General features: G+C 27.6%; 1 protein-coding gene across 3 annotated transcripts in view; it reads right to left on the bottom strand.

The window, feature by feature from the left end:
* LOC129960426 (ubiquitin-conjugating enzyme E2 N) overlaps positions 1 to 22,665 on the bottom strand; it is a 35,398-nt gene that overhangs the window by 9,668 nt on the left and 3,065 nt on the right. For 2 of the 3 annotated variants that reach the window (XM_056073850.1, XM_056073847.1), the window contains exons 2-4: positions 17,530 to 17,631; positions 13,324 to 13,468; positions 7,502 to 7,642 (exon numbers count right to left, since the gene is read on the bottom strand). In XM_056073850.1, the coding sequence (XP_055929825.1) occupies positions 7,502 to 7,642; positions 13,324 to 13,468; positions 17,530 to 17,631 (388 nt within the window). Of the gene's footprint in view, positions 1 to 4,429; positions 4,670 to 7,501; positions 7,643 to 13,323; positions 13,469 to 17,529; positions 17,632 to 22,665 lie in introns of those variants that run through there. The other variant, XM_056073851.1, reaches the window with a different exon arrangement.

The following is a 22,665-nucleotide window of genomic DNA, read 5'->3' as shown; positions in this document are numbered from 1 at the left end:
TCTTAATGATAATATAAGATATGAAGCTGAGGAAACAACTCTCATATGTTAACCTGACAAAGAAATTCATAATGGAAAAATTTTAAATAACATGCAAGCAAAATTTTCATTTAAACTATAAGTAAAACTACATTTATTATACAGTTACAGGAGCTAAATATATTAAAAGATCTTTAAACTTATTACATCAATTTCTGTTTTTAAGAATTATAGACATATTTAAAAGATGCATGGAAATGAATTATTTAAAGGGAAACATTTTCAGTCTGCGGTGAAAGAATAAATTTCTTCAAAATAGCAACATAAATTATTAACAAATCATAAAGAGAAAAAAAAATTACTTTCATAAAGTTGGGTATAAGGAGGAAAATCATATTAAGGTTTTATGTTTTCTTTTATGCAGTAAGAACCATATCAGAGTTGTATCAGCAAAAACTGTACAGAAAATTATTAATGTCTTAAAAGTGTTACTTCAAATCTCGTTAATCTACATAAAAATCAACTCAAAAAATGCAGAACTGAATTCATGATAATAGTTAAAACTTCAACTTTAATATTAAATAAAATAAATAACACTCTTTTATGCTGTTGATAATATCGAGAAAAAAAATACAGACATTACAGAAATAATAAATGAAACATGTAAAATATCTGCTCAAAAGGAAATGCTTGGTAATATATTAAATTGCAATTAAAAATATTACTCAAATGCCTTGTCTCTTTTTAATTACTCTTTTAGATAAAAGAAACATGTTTAACCATTTTAAAGGACAATTTTTTTTTCTAGTCATATTATGTTTAAATATTTTTAGGCTTGAAATTAGAATAAGAAAATGGATTCATTTAGCTTATTAGATAAATTTAATTTGATTAATTAATTTGGTTGGTAATTAAGTAACAAATCAAGACACACCATTTTGTGTAAGATAAAGAACTAAAGCATCTAAGTTTCTGTCTTTCGAAAAAAATTTGTCAGAACTTATGCCAACCTACATAATTTCATACAAAGATTGATAAATTTGGTGGGAAGCATACTTCCCACGGCTCTAGAAAGTAGTATTGACACAACAGAAAATATGCAAGCATTGAAAATGCTGACACGAGACCAAGAGCAAAAACTGTGGCCATGATTTTTTTATTTTTTTTACTTATTTTGTCATCTATTTAAAAATATTTGAATTCTTAAACTCATATTTTGAAATTCTATATATGTTCAAAGTTTAATTTTTATATGTATTCAATAGATTTCACTATTAATAATGCTTTTGTCTGAGTTACTCATTTGTTCCAAATAAAAAATATTTAAAGCAAAATACATTCCTAAAAATTTCCACCATCTTCTATACTTAATAATTATTGCAAAGGAATGAAAAATGTGTAAGAAATATTTTTATTCCAAATATGGTAAGAAATTTATGAACAATTAAAACACCTAAATGCTAATGGTACCATCGTAGCAGGCTACGGAGAGATAATACTCGATGCAATTTCATCCGATTGAACACATACAAGGTCGAGGAGATTCAACAGACTGTTAATCAGTTGGGTCTGACAAATGATACGATACTGATACCGTTCATTTATATATTTCTGCATAGTTGATATAAATAATCAGGTTGACAGAGTATCACTTAACCCTAGTGAATTTAAAATTCTTATTAGAGAAAACTTCAAATCGTGATTTTACGACACAGAAATAAAAGAAATTTCAAAATATTGAAGGTTATATTTAGCTTTAATATTTTATAAACAGGAAAGAAAAAAAGTAGAAACACATCACAAATTTGCTAAAATTTAGAATCGTGCAATTTTTGCTGCCATTCCTTAAATTAGCATTTTTGGACGAAAATCTTACATAAGTCTGTATTCACAAAAGAGTAATAAAATAGTTAAATTAAAGGAAATGCTTATTATCATACCAATCTTTTCTGCATAAAATACTTAACATTATAATAACATATCAAATAAAAAGTTCGTGAATGCCAATTCGGTCGTAATGTTCATTAAAAAAAGCAAAATCCATTTTTCCCCCCCACATGGATTTTGAAATGGAAATTTTCCAGAGCACAGCCCCAATAATACTCTGAAAGTGAAGAAAATCTGGAAAACCTAACATTTAAATCCTCGAACAAGTACTAAACTAAAAAAGCAAAATTCAGGATTTTCACAAAAAAATGCTTATTAAAAATTTAGAAGAATAAAACAGACGATGATGATTCAAAGACAAAGGGAGGATCATGAACCACCTCCAAAAATCTTAGATAGTATTTTGTAATCTGTAAGGAAAACTGTCAAAGGGTTGATTGCATTTGAGTAGTTGGTTGGGCTGTACAAGATTGTTCGATTTTTAAAAAAACTGATTGAAACCAGTTACACAAAATACTTAAATGTTTTATTTCCATAATCCAATTTTTTGTAGCCACACATATCTCATCTTCTTTTAATATTTTTTTGAAAAAAGCTTCATTGATAGAACAGTCTTGAGTAAAATCATTTATGAACTCTAAACACAATCATTTTATACAGTCGATTCAAAATAGCACGTATATAAGAGTGCTATATGTTATATATTTTGAATATAGAATTATGTTGGCAAAGCTTGCAGTAATGATTTGCTCTAACACTTCCTTTTATTTCCTTCAAAATTAATTAACTAGTTTCAAAATATCACCTCTAATTTTGCTTGTAAAATAAAGTAATATGGTGTGCAATGATTTAGTCTTGTTATCTCTGGCTGATTTTGCAATTTTTATTCACCTTCAAAACATCTAAAAAATTTCTGTATCCAAGACCATCTTCTTGAGCATTACACCCCCCATAAAATGTTAGAATGTATCCACCCCTGTTCAAACATGCAACTATAATTGGAAGTCAAATACAAAATCAATCAGAAAATTATTCATTTGAGCTGCCAAATCCTAGAATTAGCAATAACATAAGGAAGGGCTAGTAACTCAAAACTAAAAGAATATCAATGGATTTTTTTTTCTACACGAGTTGATATAAAATTTCAAAAATAAAAATGAATACATTAAAATACTATCATTCACGAACATAAAATCTTTAAACTGTTGGATATCATTCCATATAGAATAAAAGTACATGATTAAGAAATAAATATTACCAAAATTCTTTATTATTTTCATTTCTATATATATATATATATATATATATATATATATATATATATATATATATATATATATATATATATATACGAAAAATATAGCTACATGAAAATGTACATTTTATTCTTAACAGTAATTCATCAAACTTGATTATATACATATACTTGATTAGGAAAAACTTGAAAATTGTAGAAATGGAATTAATTAGTAAAATAATATCACAGCATAAAATCATATTTTAAGTTCGAAAACAATTGGCTACGCCTAGAGAAAATATGTCTTGTACCGATCCAAATATGGACAATTTCTTAAGTTCTCATGACAAAAATCATAAGAACATTTTACATCCATTTCATTATTACAAAATTTAATGAAACAGAAGTTATGAAGTTTACAAGGCATAATAAATGAACAATTGAACATTATGTAGCATTAATTATCAACAGCATAAAGAGATTACCAGACAAGTATTCCGAGATCATTACACATGGCTGAGCAACAACCTGGACGGCAGATAGGATGGCAATATCAGTGGCCTTCTCTTTTACGTAATGATTTTTTCCTTAAGATATTTTATCTCTTTTAAACATTCTTCGATCATTCATACATTTCTCAAGGAATTTTAAAAAATGATTGTGTATCTGCTTTGAAAAGTTAGAGATATATATATTAATGCTATTGGAAGAACAGATTTCAACTGTAAACAAAATAAGTTCTCTTTTCAAATTAATATATTAAAATTTTAAATATAATTAACGGGTGAAACAAAATGGTTTTGTGCCGATTTGTCAAAAATTAAAAAAACTAATATAAAAATAAAGTTTCAGCAATTCAAAATGTAAATTTAATAGCAATACATAAAATTTACTTAAGATATTGTTTAACTTTCAACTTTATGTTGAATGAACTAATATCAAAAGACACTGAATTTCCTAGCATAAATTATTTTTTTACATAACTTTTACATAAAGTATTAAGATTTGCATAGGAATATAGGCACTTTAGAGTCAACTATTTACACGTGAAACGTCAAAATAAAGTCGCATTATATGTTACAAGAACTAAAATTTTTTTTAAATATAAGGTTTGTCTTAAATTTTTTAAAAATAAAACATAACTCGAAGGCAACTTTAGTTTAAGAAGCGCTGTATGGTGTGATATAAACCATTCAGTTGCATTAACAAATATATATATGCATAGATATTTATTATATTTTACAGTTAATTATTCCCATAACATAAAATAAAGAAACAGCTTCCTATGATATCCCAACAGATGACACAAGAAATGAATCACATATGTAGCAAAGTTTTTGCGTATAATATATCACTTAGAGGACAAACAAATTTTATAAGGATCAAAAGGAATTTCTAAACTATAATCTGATAAGCAGAATTTTATATTCCAGCCACAACATAGAGGGCAGCCTGAATTAATGGACAGTCAGCATGAGTCCACTGTATTGATTGACCAACCAGAACAATTTCAGCTGTACTGTAGATTTCAATTATTCATTGCATATAAACGAGTCCATTCCCTAGCTAAGAGGAGGAGGAGAAAAAATTAATTGAAAATGTCGTAAAAAAAATACTAAAAATATCCAACAACCATATAAATTACAAAGCAATCGTTTCATTAAAAACTATGAATATTAAAATTGCAAAAATAAATTTGTATACCTGAATTAAGATAAATTACAATTAACCTAATACAATTTACTAGGTAAAAAAAAATTGCAATAGAAATCCGAATATTCTCCAATAAAATATGGCTTAATGACATACAAAATGGGAAAGTGGAGTACCAAAAAATGACCTCAGGAATGACTCGTAGGAAAGGTATGATACTTTTTATACATCAGTACGATCACTAAATTTTACAAGGTTTGAATTCAAATGTTCATTCATGTAAGACTGGTTACACCATATTATATAGCATAATTTTAGCAGATGCGCAGCCGAAAAGACGACACTTTTAGAATAGACTTTTTTTTTTCCACGGGAGGGCAAGGTTTATACACGGGGACAAATGTGGAGTGCGTTCGTTCGCACCAGAATACAAGAGCAAAGTGAGAAAAATAATTCTAATAAAATTCGTAAAGACATGTCGACTTAGAAAAGGGAATCCTGGGTATCTGACAAAAATGTGTGTGTTAGGAATTTTCATCCCTTCGCTCGCAGTGTGAGAAACTGCAATTATCGACTTTTTAGAGCGCATAATATAAATGAATAAAAAAAGAAATTTGAATCAGAAAATAAGAGAACATCTTAATTTAATCCATGTTAATTTATGTTAAGATAATAACTACTTAAAATTTGCATAAGATGAAAAGATCTTATTACATAAATTCCATAAGTCTGACGAACAAAAACTTGCCAAGTAGGCACAGCATATTTTTTGAAATATTTTTTTCCTCCAAGCATTACTTGATAATTCCATTTTGCTTTTAACTGCATCTTTTCAGTAACGCTTTAATTTGTGGCACTGATTAAATTTTCCCACAATAGTATGTCTCACAATATAACATGTTCTTAAAAAATAAAACCCAATCTTTTACTTATTTTTGCTCCAAAGGATACAACAGGATTTATTTTCAAATTGTGTCACTTTTTCCGATAGAATTTACATTCATCTATGTAAAAGAATCACAGTTAATACAATGAAAGAAGCCATTCAACTCATTCTGTGAGGCTTTGAATTCTTCTGGTGAGATGTCTAAATATGGTGCCATTGCAAGCACAAAAACCTGAACACAAATTCTGCAAAAAACCTCATACTTCACTTCTAGTCAATAATCTATTGATAAATTGTCTTCATAAATTCGGGACAGAATAGCTCCCAACTTAACCAAAGCTTATTCTTCCTCAGCCATGTTTATATCAGTGCTGAAATGCTGCCATTTCAAGAAAAAACTTTAATTATGCTCGTGCTGTTAACAGATTTTGCTTGTCTGCAACATTTATCTTCCATAAATTGCTCTAATTTTTGTTTTCAACAAATAAAGTCTTGAAATGTGAATTTTTCCTTATGAAACTATTTAGTTTTATGACTCGCTTAGAAAGTTTTTAATTTCTTTATTTCCATTTAAAAGAAAGTATAACCATTTTCAGGAACTAGAAAGGAATTTATAATGTGTATGTCCGATTTTTTCAATCAAATTTTTAATGATAATTTGCCATGCTTTATACGGAAAATAAGAGTGGATGATTCTTAATCAAAATAATTTGATAATAAATGCGATGCAAAATTTTATTCTGTGAAAGTTCTATCAATTTCAAAAATGCTTCATTACTCAAACTTTTGTTATTTTGAAAATTATAGAAGAAAAGAATTTAAAACGAATTTCAATTGATACTTTTTTTTGCACTATTTATCATTATGACCATCACAACCAAATATTCAAACATGCAGCTGGATATTCTCAAAAAATTCTAAAACTTCTTCCATCCGACAAAGAATCAAAAAAATCTTTTTTACATTTTAACAGCTTGCTTCCTCTGTAATAAGCAATGGCGATGATCTCACCCAGTCCTTCTGAGATAGCAATTACATACAGCAATACAAAACTATGCCGCCTTTTGCTGACATTTTGAAGGAGCGAGTAGAAAACTCATCTTTTTTTCTGCTGAAAATAAAAGCTGCAAGAACACGCAAGTAGTTTGTCGACAGAAAAAAGCCTTTGATACAAAAATTGCAGACAAGTATCTCCAGCACTAAAAGTAAATGCAGCTTAAACATTTGTCTTATTTTATTGTTCACAGAAGTTCCTTGTCTTCTGATCGCTTTTATTAGATAAGTTGACATTTCAACTTCTTCCCTAAGCTAAAAGTTGCAATGTTCTTATCCCATGAGTCTTCAATAATTCATTTCTTGTATTCAATGGCATAGCTCTTCCTTGAAATACTGATCATAACTGCATATCAAATATTATTTCCTTTTAATAAAATGAATACTAAAGAGTAATCAGTCGCAATTATATTACTTGTCAAATGTGCATGGACTTGCACTTGCACTTCCATTAGTCATTCAGCAGCAACTATGAACCAATCTACCAATTAGGAATAATTTTGGGAGCCTCTTGAGAAATCAAGATAGGGATCATTTTTCAATTATGCCCTGTTTTTGGAGATATACGATACTAAGGCATATGATATATGTATCCTAATATGCACAACTAATATTATGAAAAACTTGGCTTACATTAGGTATAAAGCAAAAACATCCAAAACCATGATCTAATTAAAAAACTTACAAAACAGTAAAATATATGTAAGACAGGATTTTAAGTTACATAAACGTTGAAAATTATTACAGATTTTAAAAAAATGGCTCACAGACTAGTAACCACAAAAATAGACTTGCAAGATTCTTACCAGTTTTTATAGCCTCTGCTTCATTAATTTTCCATTGTTCTGCAACATCATTTGCTAAGGGATCATCGGGGTTTGGAGCACTTAGTAAAGCTTGAATTGAAAGTAACACAGTCCTAATTTGAAGAGCAGGACTCCATTTATCTGAAGTGAAAAGGAAATGAAAATGTATCATTTGCCATTCTAAAATTTTCATGCCTATCTTCAACTAATAAATAAAACTACATCAATTACTTTTTGATAAAGCTAAAATCAGTCCAATATTTTCAAATATACATTCTACAGTAACATGCACACAGTTAAAATCAAAACACATGTGAAAAGAGATGATTAATTCTGTTTAATTCAAGTGGCACTTTCATCACAAACATCATTCAGTCATTCGTCCAACTGTAGTAAATTTAATGAAAAACTTAAAACAATTTAGTTCATTTCAAATCTTGTGGAAAACTTTGGCTGTAAATGCCTTTTCCATATAGCATGATTTAACTGTTTGTAAAAAAAGAAAAATATTTACAACTATTACAGGAAAGGAAAATATTATACTAATGTATCAGTAGTAACCAATACTTACAAGGACTTAATAAATTAGCTACAAAAATAAACTGAACAAAATATTGGGTTATAAAATATCTTTCCTTGTTTGTATATGTAGCTAGAATGTAGGAATGAAATTTGACAAAATTTTATATTTAAACTTTTGAATGCATGAATTCTGAAAAATGAAAAATTAGTACCACAATCTTTCAAAAGAGGAAATTTTGCCGTTGGTCGAGTTGAATATTGCAAAATAACTCAAATATGACAACTTAAGCAAAAGCCTAATCCACATTCTTACTGAATATGCATCACATTGCAATCATGATGACAACTTTAAAACAATCAAAACTTGTCACTGATTAATATGAATTTACAGTTATATCATTATCATAGAATAGAAAGGCCTTCTTAATCGCTCAGTATCTTCTGAATATGGTGTATATTATTGTGTAAGAGAAAAAAATGAATCCGATGTATTATAGCTGACCATAATGTATAAGTCATAATAATGAGTCTGCATGTTGTCTTTCATGGCTTATAAGCAGCTGACATTAATTATCAATATCGTGATTGAGGTGGCTGCAGAGACTGGGTCATTACTCTCAGTGAAATTATGGTATAGAAGGCATTGTAATAAATCGTGAATGTATAGCTGTGATCCATTATGCATCAAAATTATTGGATCAAAGCATTACTTAGATGCATTTCGTGAATTATAATATTATCCAGCATTTGTTCCGAATTCTCTCCAATAATGGAATATATCAACAAGGCACTTGCCGACTAGTGATATTATTTGGGGGTAAAGAAATTCCCAAATTCGGCAGTTATAACTGCTGATTAACTCATTGAAATGCAAGTCCTCGTGTTTCATTCAAATATCATTTATTAATTTAAATACAAGCAGAAATAGTACAAAGAATTACGCAGGTATCAATTATAGTTGAAACTGATATCGATAATTAATCGTAAATGAATGGAAATGAAGAATCTAAGATTTTCTCAACTGGACAGTAAGTCGCATCAAGAAGACAAGCTATTGCATGAGTATTTGCTTACGAGTTGATAACTGTGTCATTAAACACTGCAGTTGGAACTTCTGTTAACCATCTCTTCCTGTACCAGGTCTATTACTTATGACCCAGCTAATTAAAATCGCTTAATTCTATCACTCGTTTTAATACTTACAATCTGCAAAAAAGCTACAAAATTTTCTCAACAAAGAAAAGATCCTGGGAATCTCTTATACCTTAGATAATAAAATCTGAAAAATGATCGAAAATTGAGCTTAATCTGATAACATTTTAGTAAAATATTTGAAGGAACATCAGCGGCATTGCTATTCCACACATACGCACTTCATTTTACTAGCACTGAATACCAATATTGTTGCACACATTCCGAAAATATGAAAGTGTTCTATGACGATTTTTTTTTTGCAGTATTTATCCTACCCAAACAATTAAAAATCAAATGAGGAAAAAAAAAATGCCTAATTTCATTCATTAGTTTTAACCACAGATACATCCCAGCATAGAAATGTATCATATAATCACAGAAATTTTTTTTTAAATTTCATATAAAATTTTAAACTACACAAACTAAACAGGACTGCCACACAAATCTGGGGGGGGGGATCCCCTGCGCTTTCCATGAACGTATATGCAATATAAGAGGAAATGCGGGAACAGCACTTTTGTGTTAGTTACAACAGAATAACAATATGCCATAGTTTTAATGAGTGTTAAAAGCAAGGAGTGGAAGCAACAATTTAACATTACCGGAATAATAGTATATTAAAAGAATGCTTATATTTGCATATAGAAGAAACAATTTCTCTTTATTTACTGCCAAGAATTTAGCAAGATAAAATTTACATATTAAGGGGGAGAGTTATTGATCACCTCTCATGTTCTTTAATTGTAAGCCACACATAATTAAGGACTAAAATGAAATAAAACCCAAAATAATTTTTTTACTATCATTATACAAACCATTTAATAATTACTTTACAAAAAATATTATTAAGCAAGATTCTTATTTATTTTTGCCAATTCATATTTTTAACCATCAATTTTTGCAATTTCTGCAGATTTTGTAGTCATCAGTTGAAATTTTTTCTTTTGCAACAATTTCATTTGCAATGCTGCTTTGCATTTGTTGAACTTCTTTTCTTTTCCTGAACTTTTTTCTGCTCTTCTAAAGCTATATTCTAAGACACAGCTCTTAGATCAATTAAAGAATCGTCTTTCATATTTTCAATAAGAATATCCTTATTGATACTAAATCCAATTTCCAAAGCTGCAGTGCCATGTGACAACAAAAAATTTTTTTCTTCTCAAAAATCAGGAAAATGTTTTGACTTCAAAAAATTAGAATAGAAATCATTTAATATATTATATATATAAATATATTCATTAAATGAATCAAACTGTTCTTCGTATACATTTATAAGTTTTTTTCAAGAAAATTTCAAATTAGATCTTTGCACCTTCTGAACATGCTGGAGAAATGTGTTCATTGGAATAAAGAAGAATCCACTCAACCCTTCATTTGAAATCAACCATTCATTTTTCATTGTGTTATTGTGATTGTGTTCTTCAATAAATGTGGATTTAAACAACAAGTAGCTTTTAAAACAGCAAAATTTTTAGACAAGTGTTTAAGTATTTTTTATAGTACTTTTCACAAATATGAAACTGTCTGCTAAAAAGTCACTTTTTTTCAGCTTCAGTAGCTCCACTAGTAATCAAATAACTTGCGGTCACTATTCCAATATTGGTATTCTTTCTCAGCATCAGATTTTTAGTATCATCAAGCTATCAAAAATAAACTGTCTTATTTTTTTTTTTTTTTTTTTTTTTTGCTTCTTTGCTTATGCTTATTTTGACCATCTTTTTTATTAACTGTTTAACAAGCATGAAAATATTTTCATTTAAGAAAGGCACTATTGGTTCAGATGTCTGAGATTTTTTAAGAAATGGCTGAGGAATATTAGCAATATAAAAGAAGCTAACTTAAGCCAGAATCAATTTATCCTAACAAGCATTTATAATATCCACACATGGTAGATCCAGGAAAAACATTTCCCACTGAATTCTATGTATTTCTTTACACTCTTAAAAACTTTTAGAGCACGTTCGCAAACAGACATTTTCTACCTAGTGGATAGAACAAAACATCGAGGAAACTTCAGAAGAACCTACAAATTCCAGGAAATCAGTACATCCAGTTGGACTATCTTTAAATATTCTATACATTGATCTTAGAATAACGTCTACTTTCAATCAAGTACATGTCCATATTGAAATGCTCCATAGATTATGTGTAGTCCAAAAGTACCTAGATCTAAAATTTTACAATAATTTTCGCATGGAAGTTCTTTGACACATTTAAAATTTTTTAATTTACATTAGACCCATCCATATTAATATATAAAAATAATTATATCCAAACTGGATATAATTTCTTTAAAATTCTCAAACAGTTCTTGAGCAATGGTATGTCTTTAAAACACTTAATTCAAATATCTTGAGAGCCTAATGATTGATTGATTCACATCAATGTCTTACAATAAGATCCATTTGGCATTTATGTGAAATGCGGTTCAAAGCTTCATCAAAACATATTACAAATTTTTTATTGCTTAAAGATTTCTTAAGAGATTGTTGCAAAAAATGAGCTAATCCGTAACAAATAATGTACGACATTTTTAAACGACCTATCATACATTTTTTCGTTATTAAATTATAAGTAAAGATATGAGAAAATATTTCCGATGTTTCATTGAATGTATTAAAGGGCGTATGTGACGCAACAAGTTTAAATATCCATAAAAGTTCAACTTTAAAGGACAAAGAACAGTCCTTTATAACAGAACAGTACAAAATCAGCTTATTTTCCGACATCAAATTTGACGTTTTCGAAAGATATCACTTTGCATTCCCTTCAAATACTAAGTCCAATATCAATAATGATTTTTTTCGAAATAACAAGCAAATCTATGTTTTCCTCTTTTGGCATGACTAGTAAGTGCTTGTTTTCGTATATTACTATCTTCTTACAAAGTACGGAGAGAATAGATTGTGCAGAACTTGTTTAACCAATTCAACCAAGTCAGAATTGATATTTTTATCCATGCAATCCAAATTAAATACGGATTTTTTGCAACTCATGATTTAAATAAATTTTCTAATCTATTCTGAAAAATCTCAGTTTCGCAAATAATAAACAAACCATTCAATAAACTCAAACTCGTGTATGAGTGACTAAATACTATAGCAATGCTTCCGCAGATTGAATGTTACTCTTTCTGGAGAAGAAATTTATTATATTTTCTCATGCTTGTGACAGCAGTCTCGTGCATGCTTATTAGCTGCAATTCGGGAAATTCATGGAAAAAGAACTGTCTCTTAAATCGAAATTCGACTGATCTGTACAGGGAAAAAAGGGGGTGAATTTTTGCTATTTTACTGCCGCGAATGGTATTATTGCATTTTTGGAGTTATAACTAGAATCGTTTATTCTTGTAATATTTAAATATCTTAGAAGGAAAAAAAAAAAAAAAAAAGGAGCCAAGAAATTTAAAATTCCCAGTGCTTTTCATCGTTTTTATGGAAACGTTCAATTTCCCTGCATTTTCCCTTTTAAAAAAAATCTTTTTTTTTTTTTTTTTTTTTTTTAATGTCCTGAATTTGCCCACCCTCCCGGTGCCGTGGCAATCCTGTAAAATTACACTAAAAAATATTATAAACGCTTTCAAATGCCAAATCCGAAAATATTGTAATGTTATTGTGCAATATTGTACAGTATAGCGCCTTATACGCTCAGAGATTCCAAGAAATATGCAAATTACCTTTCCCACAAACAATGTATTAAATACTATGCTATGCACAGATGAGAAAAGACTAAAATTGATGAAGGATCAATGATCTTCAAAGGAAAATCCATTATTCAAAGAACATTGAACCTATGAAGCAGCATTAAAAAGTGCAACAATATATAAAAAAAAAAAACCCAATAACTAAGAATTATAATATATAAGATGTGCCACTTTCAGGAACTCTTTCCTGTCAATTTAAAAACATGACAATTTTTTCACCAGTTTAAAAACATACAGAACCAATTAAAATGATTATAAAATCTGGTTTAATAAAACGAAAAGTTCAAAAAATTTATACACACATTTTTGGAAATAAGAATATTAGTTAAAAAATATTTTTATTTTAAAAAAATGTAAAAGTTGCAGTAAATGAGTGAAGCAAATATTTGGAAAGTAATCTTACCTTTCAAAATGTCTAAACATATTCTGCCTAATTTATCTATATTAGGATGATAAATTTTTGTCATAAAACGAACTTTAGGAGCAGACATAGGATATTCTTCTGGTAAAAACAGTTCCAATTTAAACACACCCCCTTCGAAAGGTGACTGTAAAAAACATGCTGTGTAAGTGAAAAATTTCTGACTAAAAGAAATTAAAACACAGCAAAAATTGGCATTAACAAACCTATTAGTTATCTACATTACTATATATTGCATTCTAAGAAGGAATAATATAAAGTTTCTTTTTCTCCTCAAATACAAATGTCAACAGAAACCTTACATTACGGCAATTTAGAAATAAGCAGAAACTGATTTTTCCCCTACAGAAAAGCTAAGCAGTTGCACTTTACACAATTTTATACTATATATAAACTTTTGACAAATTTAACTAAATTTCAACACACAAATTATTAAAAAATAAATTGCACTTCAAAATCTTTCATAAATCCAGAATTTCCATTTCTTCTAATTCAGATTTCATTTTGCTAACAAATAATTATCTCAACTTTAGAAATAAAGAGGTTTAAATATAAGAATTAAATATAAGGAAAAAGAAAAATCTATTGAAGATACTAAAGTACTACAAACTATTGCTATATCAGACCTCACTGTCCACAATTATTTAAATTGGTTATAAATAATACCTCTAAAACTGACATCCTATACAGAATATTCTAAAAATAGTTGAAACACATTTAAAATTTTTAACAGTTAAAGGTAGCTAGGTATTGCAAATTATAATAGTGTTCAAAATAAATTAGTTTACGCTAATGAAATAGTACTGCTATAATTTTCAAAAACTCACACTTTAATTTTTTTTATGCAGTCTGGCTGGACAAAGTTAGTCAATTAGAAAATTCTTCCTTCTGCTATAACATCACGGAAAAAAAAGTGCATACCTGTATCGTTAAAATTGCAAAGTTACGATACAATTGGAATTGGAGAAAAACAGTTAAATTAGATGCAAAGTACAGACTCTGCCAATATTATCAAGACTTATCACAGGTGGGGTCACTCCCCCACCTTTCTTTTGTACTTTCACACTAGGGCAAGGCCATTTTATAATTGAAAAAGATTAGTTTGCAACTGGACTAAAAATCGCCATAAATCTGTAAACATTACATTCTTATGAAATGAATTCATAGACAACTTTTAAATATAATATATATAATGGAGTCGATTCACATTCATATGATAAATGCAAAATGACCAGCAGCAATTGAAATCTACAAATTCCTTCTACGAGCCCTTTGTACAAAATTCCTCTTAAAACAGCAATAAAAAAATATTTACTACATGTTCTCTTCAGTAGTTTCATTCATATGAAAGAAAAGTGTTTCATGATCTTCTATTTGTTCAAAACTTTGTTCAATTATTTTAATGTGGTTTTCTGTTTATCATAGAATCATTAACAAGATTAAAATAAATAATTTAATACTATCAATACAGAAAGAACGTAAACACTTCTACAGAAGGTATTCAAGGCAACCTGGATACCTTTATGACATTTCCTCATTCCCTTTTCATTCAGTGTGATTGAATGAACACCCGAGGTACATACTTTGTTAGAGATGCTCATTCAGATGGTATTGGGGGACAGGTAAGTTTTCTGATAACTTTCAAATAAGGATTTAGCATATATTTTTTAAAAACCATGCATATCTTGCTTTAGCATCGTTTAAGTTTTTCAACAGCTGTAAACTCTGATTACTTAATATCTTCTAAATCAATTTTTGGAGTTATGGCCAGAAAAAGAAATATAACTCTGAAGAAATAAATCAAATTTGATTACGAGATACAGGTGAATCTGATATTTCTGATTTTGATGAAAACTTATTGAGCAAAAACTAAGAAATAAATTATTTAGAAATTACAATTAGTTTGGATGAAATTCGCGATTTTGAAATAGATAATGTGGATTATGAAAAGATCGTTCAGACTTCTGGATTTTGGAGGAGGAGAGGGGTGTGTAAACAGCAGGGTTTTTTTTTTTTTTTTTGCTGCCTTATTCATAATTTGCCATTTGGTTTAATTTCATTGCAATATTTCAAGCTGCTATTTACCAATGAATTTAGCTTTGATAAAAACAAATTCAAATAAATATGAGAATTTTATTTGAGAAAGATATCTTACAAAACTAAAAGGCTGAAAATAGAGTCTGTTAAAGAAATTCAGGATATACTGCCATATTTCTCATCATGACCACTGTTTATATGCTTAAACTTTCAAGAATTTAATAGTTGGCAATAAATTGTTTTTTGAAAAAATTAAGTCCAGTGATAGACTTTTTAAAATAAAACAATTTTCTTGTTTTAGAATGAAAAAAGAACAGAAAATTAATTTTCTTTCATTCAAAAACTGGAACCTTTGTTTCTGAAGATAAAAGAAAATTCTAGAAAAATGTTTCAAGCATATATGAAGGTTCTAATAGGTGGAGCCCAAATAAAGTACAAAGGATGATCAGGCATTGTTTAATATGCACCCCTAAATCCGTGAAATGTGGCTTAAAAAGTGGATGCTATGCATCATCCATTTGGGCTATACACTTGATTTTGATTTTTATTCCTAAAGTATATGCTCATACTTTATTCAAATATATACTCATACTTTAGGAAAGCTACCAACATTCTGGATTTTCAATTTTATTTAATCTGTTGTTTTAAAAGAAAACATATGCATTATTACCAATTTTCAATTACATGTTTAGAACTGACATAGTACCAAATTAAGATTTTAAATAATAATAATAATAAAGACACCATTAAGAGATATACACTTTTAACACTAAGTGAGGTGAAATGAAAAATAAGATTTACAAAAAAATGTTTCAAATAATTTTTCCACTAAACAGGAAGCCAAAATTTAACTGAACCTACTTCACAATAATATGTCAATATAATATAATGTTTCAAAATAATATGCAAATATTTTTACTGGCTACTCCATAGTATTAAATAAGTGCATATTGAATTTCATTACAAAAAAAGTATTTATTTATATTTTATATTTGTAACTTAAATTCTAGATATAAGCATAATACAAAAGTTAACGAGAAACGCTTTCTGCAGCACCATTAACAAGCATATTCTGTATAATACCTTACATTAAAAGTTGCAGCATGTTTTAATATAGTAGTTGAAATAGCCAATAATTCTGTCCTTAAAATAAATATTAGCACCAATCATTTAAAGATTCTTAGCAACTATTCATAAATAATTTTAATTAGTGTTTATTAGATGCAGTAAATAAGATAATTCAGTAACAGAATTTTTAATATATTAAAATATGTTCTTTTAAAATATATATATAGACATCCTCAATATTCTGTTAAATAAGAAAAAAGTAACAGCTCTACTAACCAATATTAAACAAGAAATTTAACACAAAGCTTTAATACCTAAACTGACAATAATTAAGAGAACAATTTTTCATGAAGCATAAATCTAATACTAATCTATTTCACAGAACAATCCCCCACCCCCCACAAGAAAAATGTCATTATAAGTCAATTTTTACAAATGACAATTATTGAAATTTTTAAAATAAAATATTTAAAGCGATTCAGAATTAAAGATTAAAAAATTCATAATATTATATTAAAGAAGTGTTACTTTAAATTCTAAAACTACAAATATTAACTCTTTGCATTTAGGAAATTAACAAGATGCACAATTGTACACATGTGAATAAGAACTAACTAAAATGAATTGTTAACAAAGAGTTTTTCATAGTTCTTAAGGAGCACAAAAATAATTATTATTTGCGTTAAATCCTAAAAATTAATTTAAGAACTTTTGTTGTTATATGATTTTATAATAAGCTTTACCTAACATGAATATGAAAACAATCCATCAATCAGAAAGGCAAGTCACTTGACATGCAAAGAGTTCATAATAAACAAAACAAAATTTCAATATGATTTTTATACAAGACTTCCTTTTGCATAAATTCTGTAAAGATTATTAAATAACAGAAAGCTTTACCGAATATTCAACATAAACACTGAATCATAATAAATAATATAAACATAAAATTGATATCCTCAAAATAAAGATTTTTTTAAAGTAAGATAATTCCTTTGCATATGATTAACAGTGATTTACTGCAACTTTTAATGCCTAAATGCTTTATGAAATTAAATCACTCAGAAAAGATAAGAAAGTAACCTCTTCAGGTCCAGCAACAACAACATGAAAATATCTGGCATTGTTTTCATCAGGTATAGCACTTATGCCTGGAACAGGCTCTGCCATTAACCGTTGTGTTTCCTGAAATGAACAAATTATAAATTTCATATATTTGTCAGAATAAAAGTTATGCAATATTACAAACAGAAGCATTCAACTTTTACACCTTGACTTTCCCCCCCCCCACCACCCATCATGAGCACTGCTTAGAAATCTTAAATGGGCAAAATTAAGACATTATAACATAAATTGATAGATGTTTTATTACAATTTCTTATAGTATTAGCTCATACTTTAATATTATATATATTGTCAACTAAAAGCTGATTAGAAAATCCTCTTATACTCTCATCAAAAATCTTAACACATCTTATCAAAATTTCATATTCAACAATGGAAAATTAACTTTAAATTATTAGTTTACACATCTGCTCAGAAGTTAGTATAATTACAAATAACAGCTGAAAAGTGTTACAAAAACTAATATATAATGGTTTAACCTCAATGCATATTTCAATTGTGATAGCTCTGGAGGGGGAAAAAATAGATGGTCATAGAACAATTGTATCATTAAAAAGAATTGGCCTTAAAATCGTAAAAAACCAATGATTAAAAAATCCTACATATTTATATACATTATAATTTTTTTTTAATTACAAGTTTTTTCAAATACAAAATTATTAGTAACATTTTGATAAAAGAATAGTTCAGTGTGGTCCTTGCTGCGCCAAAGATGCCAAGTCGCCAATAAAGATGGCGGACAAAATTTAAAAAAAAACACTTCTGCAAAACAATTACGGTTACCACTTTTTACATTAAAATTATGATATGTACTGATAAGTGTTGTTTTATCTGAGATTTTTTTTAACCTTTGTAATCATTATCGCGGCCTATCTTAACAATTTTGTAATAAAGTTTTTCAAACCGGCTGCGCTGGTCTGTTGTATAGAGAATAAAGCTTAGAGCATGCGATGTCTTCGGCATCTGAAGAAGGCCCCGGGCAGAATTTTTTAACTTAAAAAAACCTCCTACGGCTTCGCTAGCAGCGGGAGCAAGATCCTAGTAGCTTCGCTAGCTCATTGAATATAAGGAATGTGCGGATAAGAGGAACAGTACATAATCAAAAGAAAGAAGCAATCAAACCATTCTCCATACAAAATTTCAAAGAAACATCCTTTTCCTAAGATCTAACAACATACACACATAAATACATACACACACACACACACACACACATAATATTATATATATCTTATTCACCCTTTATCCATTCTGCAGATCTTAAATATTTCCTGCCATCTCATTCATCACACATTCTTTCTTGAACAATTAGCGACATAACGAATTATCAAGGAAACCGTTAGATAAGAAAAAGAATTACGAGAGTGCAAGGAATTCCATTGCAGACGACTTCTTAAATTAATAATTTAGACGATTTCTAAAACGCATACCGAGTATTCAAAGTATTTCAAAAGAATAAATATTTTCTGTTCGTATTCACATTAAAAATAAGATTACACTGTCTTATTAGCAATAAAAACTTTTGATTATAATACAAAACTAAATTAAAACCTTTAATTAATATTTATTATTTTTAATTTAAATTTTTTTTATATATAATAAAAGTTCATGTACAAGTCAATCACTGTAAAAAGTAGTAAACAAAACAGCATTAGGGTTGCTATAAGATCGTTTCGTTGGGTTTCCATATTGGCGACAAACTCGGGGGCACACTAAACTACACTTCAACCAACATTTCAATACTGCAAATTGTAATTTCCATACAAAAGTTATATATGGGAAGAAGATTATCCTTAAGACTTTGGAACTAATTGAAACATTTTTTTTTAAATAAAAAGACAATCAAAATTTATGTTTCTAAAATATATGCATTATGTAACAGTAAAGAAATATTAGCATACAAAGATATAAATAGGCGATTTCTTTTGCTCCTATGAAAACCTGCAAAGAAACTTCAATGAATTCAGTTTAAAGTTTGAAGATATTAAGTTTAAAATAGATGAACACACATTAATGAATCCAAGAAAAATGTATAAAAAAAACCCTTCTGTTATAATGAAACTAAAGAATGCAGACTACGTATTAAATTTCAGAAAATAAAAATACAAAATGTAATACTTTAAAAGAAACGGATTAAATTTAGATGTACATATACCAAAATTGATTAAAATAATTGCAATAAAAGGACAGAAATTACCAAAAATAAAAATCCTATACAACCATACATCTTAAGAAGATAATGAGAAATATCAAATAATGTTGATTCTTTTATAACATAGCAAACAATATACTTTCAATAAACTTATCTTTTATATGTGCATTCTTTAAATCTGTTAACTCCAATTCTAATAAAACAGTAATATTTCCTTAAATGGAAAATAATTTCTTCATAAAAACATTTAATATAAAACCTTAAAAAAAAAAAATTTCAAGAATAATTTAAAATTAAAAATACTTTTGATATTTATAACTGAATGAGAATTTCATCTATTTAGTAAACACAAATTACACTGGTCAGATTAACATAATAAACAATACAACTTTTTGATTAATAAAGAATGGAAGTACTAGAAAATATAAAGACTTGGTTGAAAAGAATTTTGAACATGCAATTTTAACAATATAAATTAGCAAAATATATGAAGCACATTATAAAATATGAGAACAGATAACAATTTCATAATCTCATTAACAGCATAAAAATACTCCAACTTTAATTTATTTTTTCATTTTAACGAAATCATAATTTATATATATTCTTTATTAAAATCAGGTATTTGAAAATTAAATATGATTCTATATTAGCAGACAACCTTTTAACTAGAATGCATAGAAAACTAGCTTATTTACACAATGTAAAATTGTATCTTCCCAAGTTTTCCAAGGGGAGTGGGGGTGGGGGTGGAAGTGATATTATTAGAATTATTTAAAACCATTCTTATTTAACTTTCTTCCCACTAAGAACTGGATACTTAAAATATTAATTTAAACTGAAAGAGGAAGGAAAAAATCTTAATTACAACTCATCCCAATTTAGAGTATGTAACAATATAAAATGAAATTTCATTTCTTAAAAAATAGTTGTTCTTATCACATAAATTAAACTATTAACCTTATTAAATTACTAATTGTTGAAAATTATATTTCACAATTAACTGTAGACACTAACTGTTTTGACACTAATCTGTAGATAAATATTGCAAAACTAATAAAAATAAAAAGTAACTTAAGTTCTTATAACTAATATTCATTTTATAGCAAAATGCAAGAAGTACTTTGAGATCCTAATAAATTAATAGAGCTTTTCAGTCCAATTTATAGAAATGAAATTCAAGAACAAAAAAGGGAGGAAAAAAGCTTTTTCTACAGTTTAAATTAGTCATTGTTTCAGAGTAATATACTAAATTGGACTTGCAAAGCCTAGAATAAAACGGGGGAAAAAAACATCCTACATAAAACTAGCATAGAAGCTCATTCATTTAAAATCTAATATTAACAATATGGCTCAGTTAATCTAATATTAGTAATATATCCAGCTTATAACTAAATTTTTTTAAAAAAAAAACTACTAAACAGCTAATCTAACTATTATTACACTAAATCGAAGATTAAACTTAATCACATTTAAGGCTAAAGCCCACAATGACTTTTATTAAAATGCATGGATGAAACTCAAAATAATGCTAATGTAAAAGATTCTTTAGTTAAATGCTAATAACAGAAACAAGTAATATTTTTAAATGTACCAAAATAGTTTAGTTTAAATTATCAAACACTTATTAATGATAAAAAAAAATATTCCTAAAAATGCTAGCCCTTTTAGAAAATATTTTACACCTTACAGTACATTAACATGATATTGTCAATATAAGAACTTGGACCAGGCAAGTAGCCATCTGTAATGTGGTAATTTTAGCCCACACAAGATCTAGATTTCTATATTATGTTTTTAAAAAATTTATAATTTCTCAAAATATGTAGTTATTTCCTGTATCTTCATATAGGGCAGGATTAAGCCCAGTAAGGGCCATTAGGTTTTAAAATATTCAGGACTCCTCTGTTCCTTTTCCTCTATTCCCAAAACCAGGTATTTTATTTTTTAATTTAATCTTGATATATAGAGATTAAAAGCTGTTTATATACAAACAGATTTCACATAGTAAACATATGATAAATTGAAATAAAGTATTTGTGGGTCACCTTTCAAAAAATTGGTTACAGTACATTGCTTATAAAAAATTATACTTTAAAAAACAATTTTCAATAAAATAAAAAAATAAACATTTGTTGAATACAAATTAAATGCTCTAATAAAGAGTTTTCACAGACTTTTGTCTTGTGAATGATTCAGCCATGAACTGGAATAACAAATAAGCAAAGAAAAGAATTGCCAAACAGTTAGCTTCTAAGTATTCTTTACATTTTCTGAGTAATCCAAATGTACACTTTTATTTGATTAGCAAGATTTATGTATTAAAAAATAGGCAAATTAAATTTAAACATAGTCAAATTAAATTCAAACATTATTGAAATTTCAGAGCATTATTACACATTCTAAATTTTTTCCCCCATATTTTTAAATTTACTTACATCATTGTGGACCTTTTTTAGGTTAGTTAATTAATTGACAGGTGAATGGCTTCGTAAACTTTATATTTGAGTATTTAAGAATACTTTAAAAAAATAAATTTAAAAAATATTTATTTTTTACAAAATGCCTTTTTAATATTTTGTTTAAAATTACTTTTTTTTACTACAATTATGTTTTTACTTTTAAGTAGAAACATTTTACTTAAAATTACTTATTTTGTAACCCAGTTCTTTTATTAATGACTTAAAATACACTTACATACACTTTCATATTTCAATCAGCTGATTGTTTTGTTTTTTTTTTTTGAAATTTAGCAACTGCTTTTATAGATACTAATTTAAAATCCATAAAAAAATTTTTTTTTTTTTTACTTTTGGAAGTAGAGATAATCCTAAAATTTGCTCTGTTTGAGGGTTGCAATAAATCTTAATCCTGCCCTACGTGAAAACAATTGGAATATAAATTATTGCATTTATTTGTTAGCAAATTTGAAAACAAAGCAT

This window comes from Argiope bruennichi, chromosome X2 (assembly GCF_947563725.1).
Source record: "Argiope bruennichi chromosome X2, qqArgBrue1.1, whole genome shotgun sequence".
NCBI lineage: Eukaryota > Metazoa > Arthropoda > Arachnida > Araneae > Araneidae > Argiope > Argiope bruennichi.
Note: the sequence above shows the minus strand (reverse complement) of the source record. Positions and strands in the feature narration are given on the sequence as shown.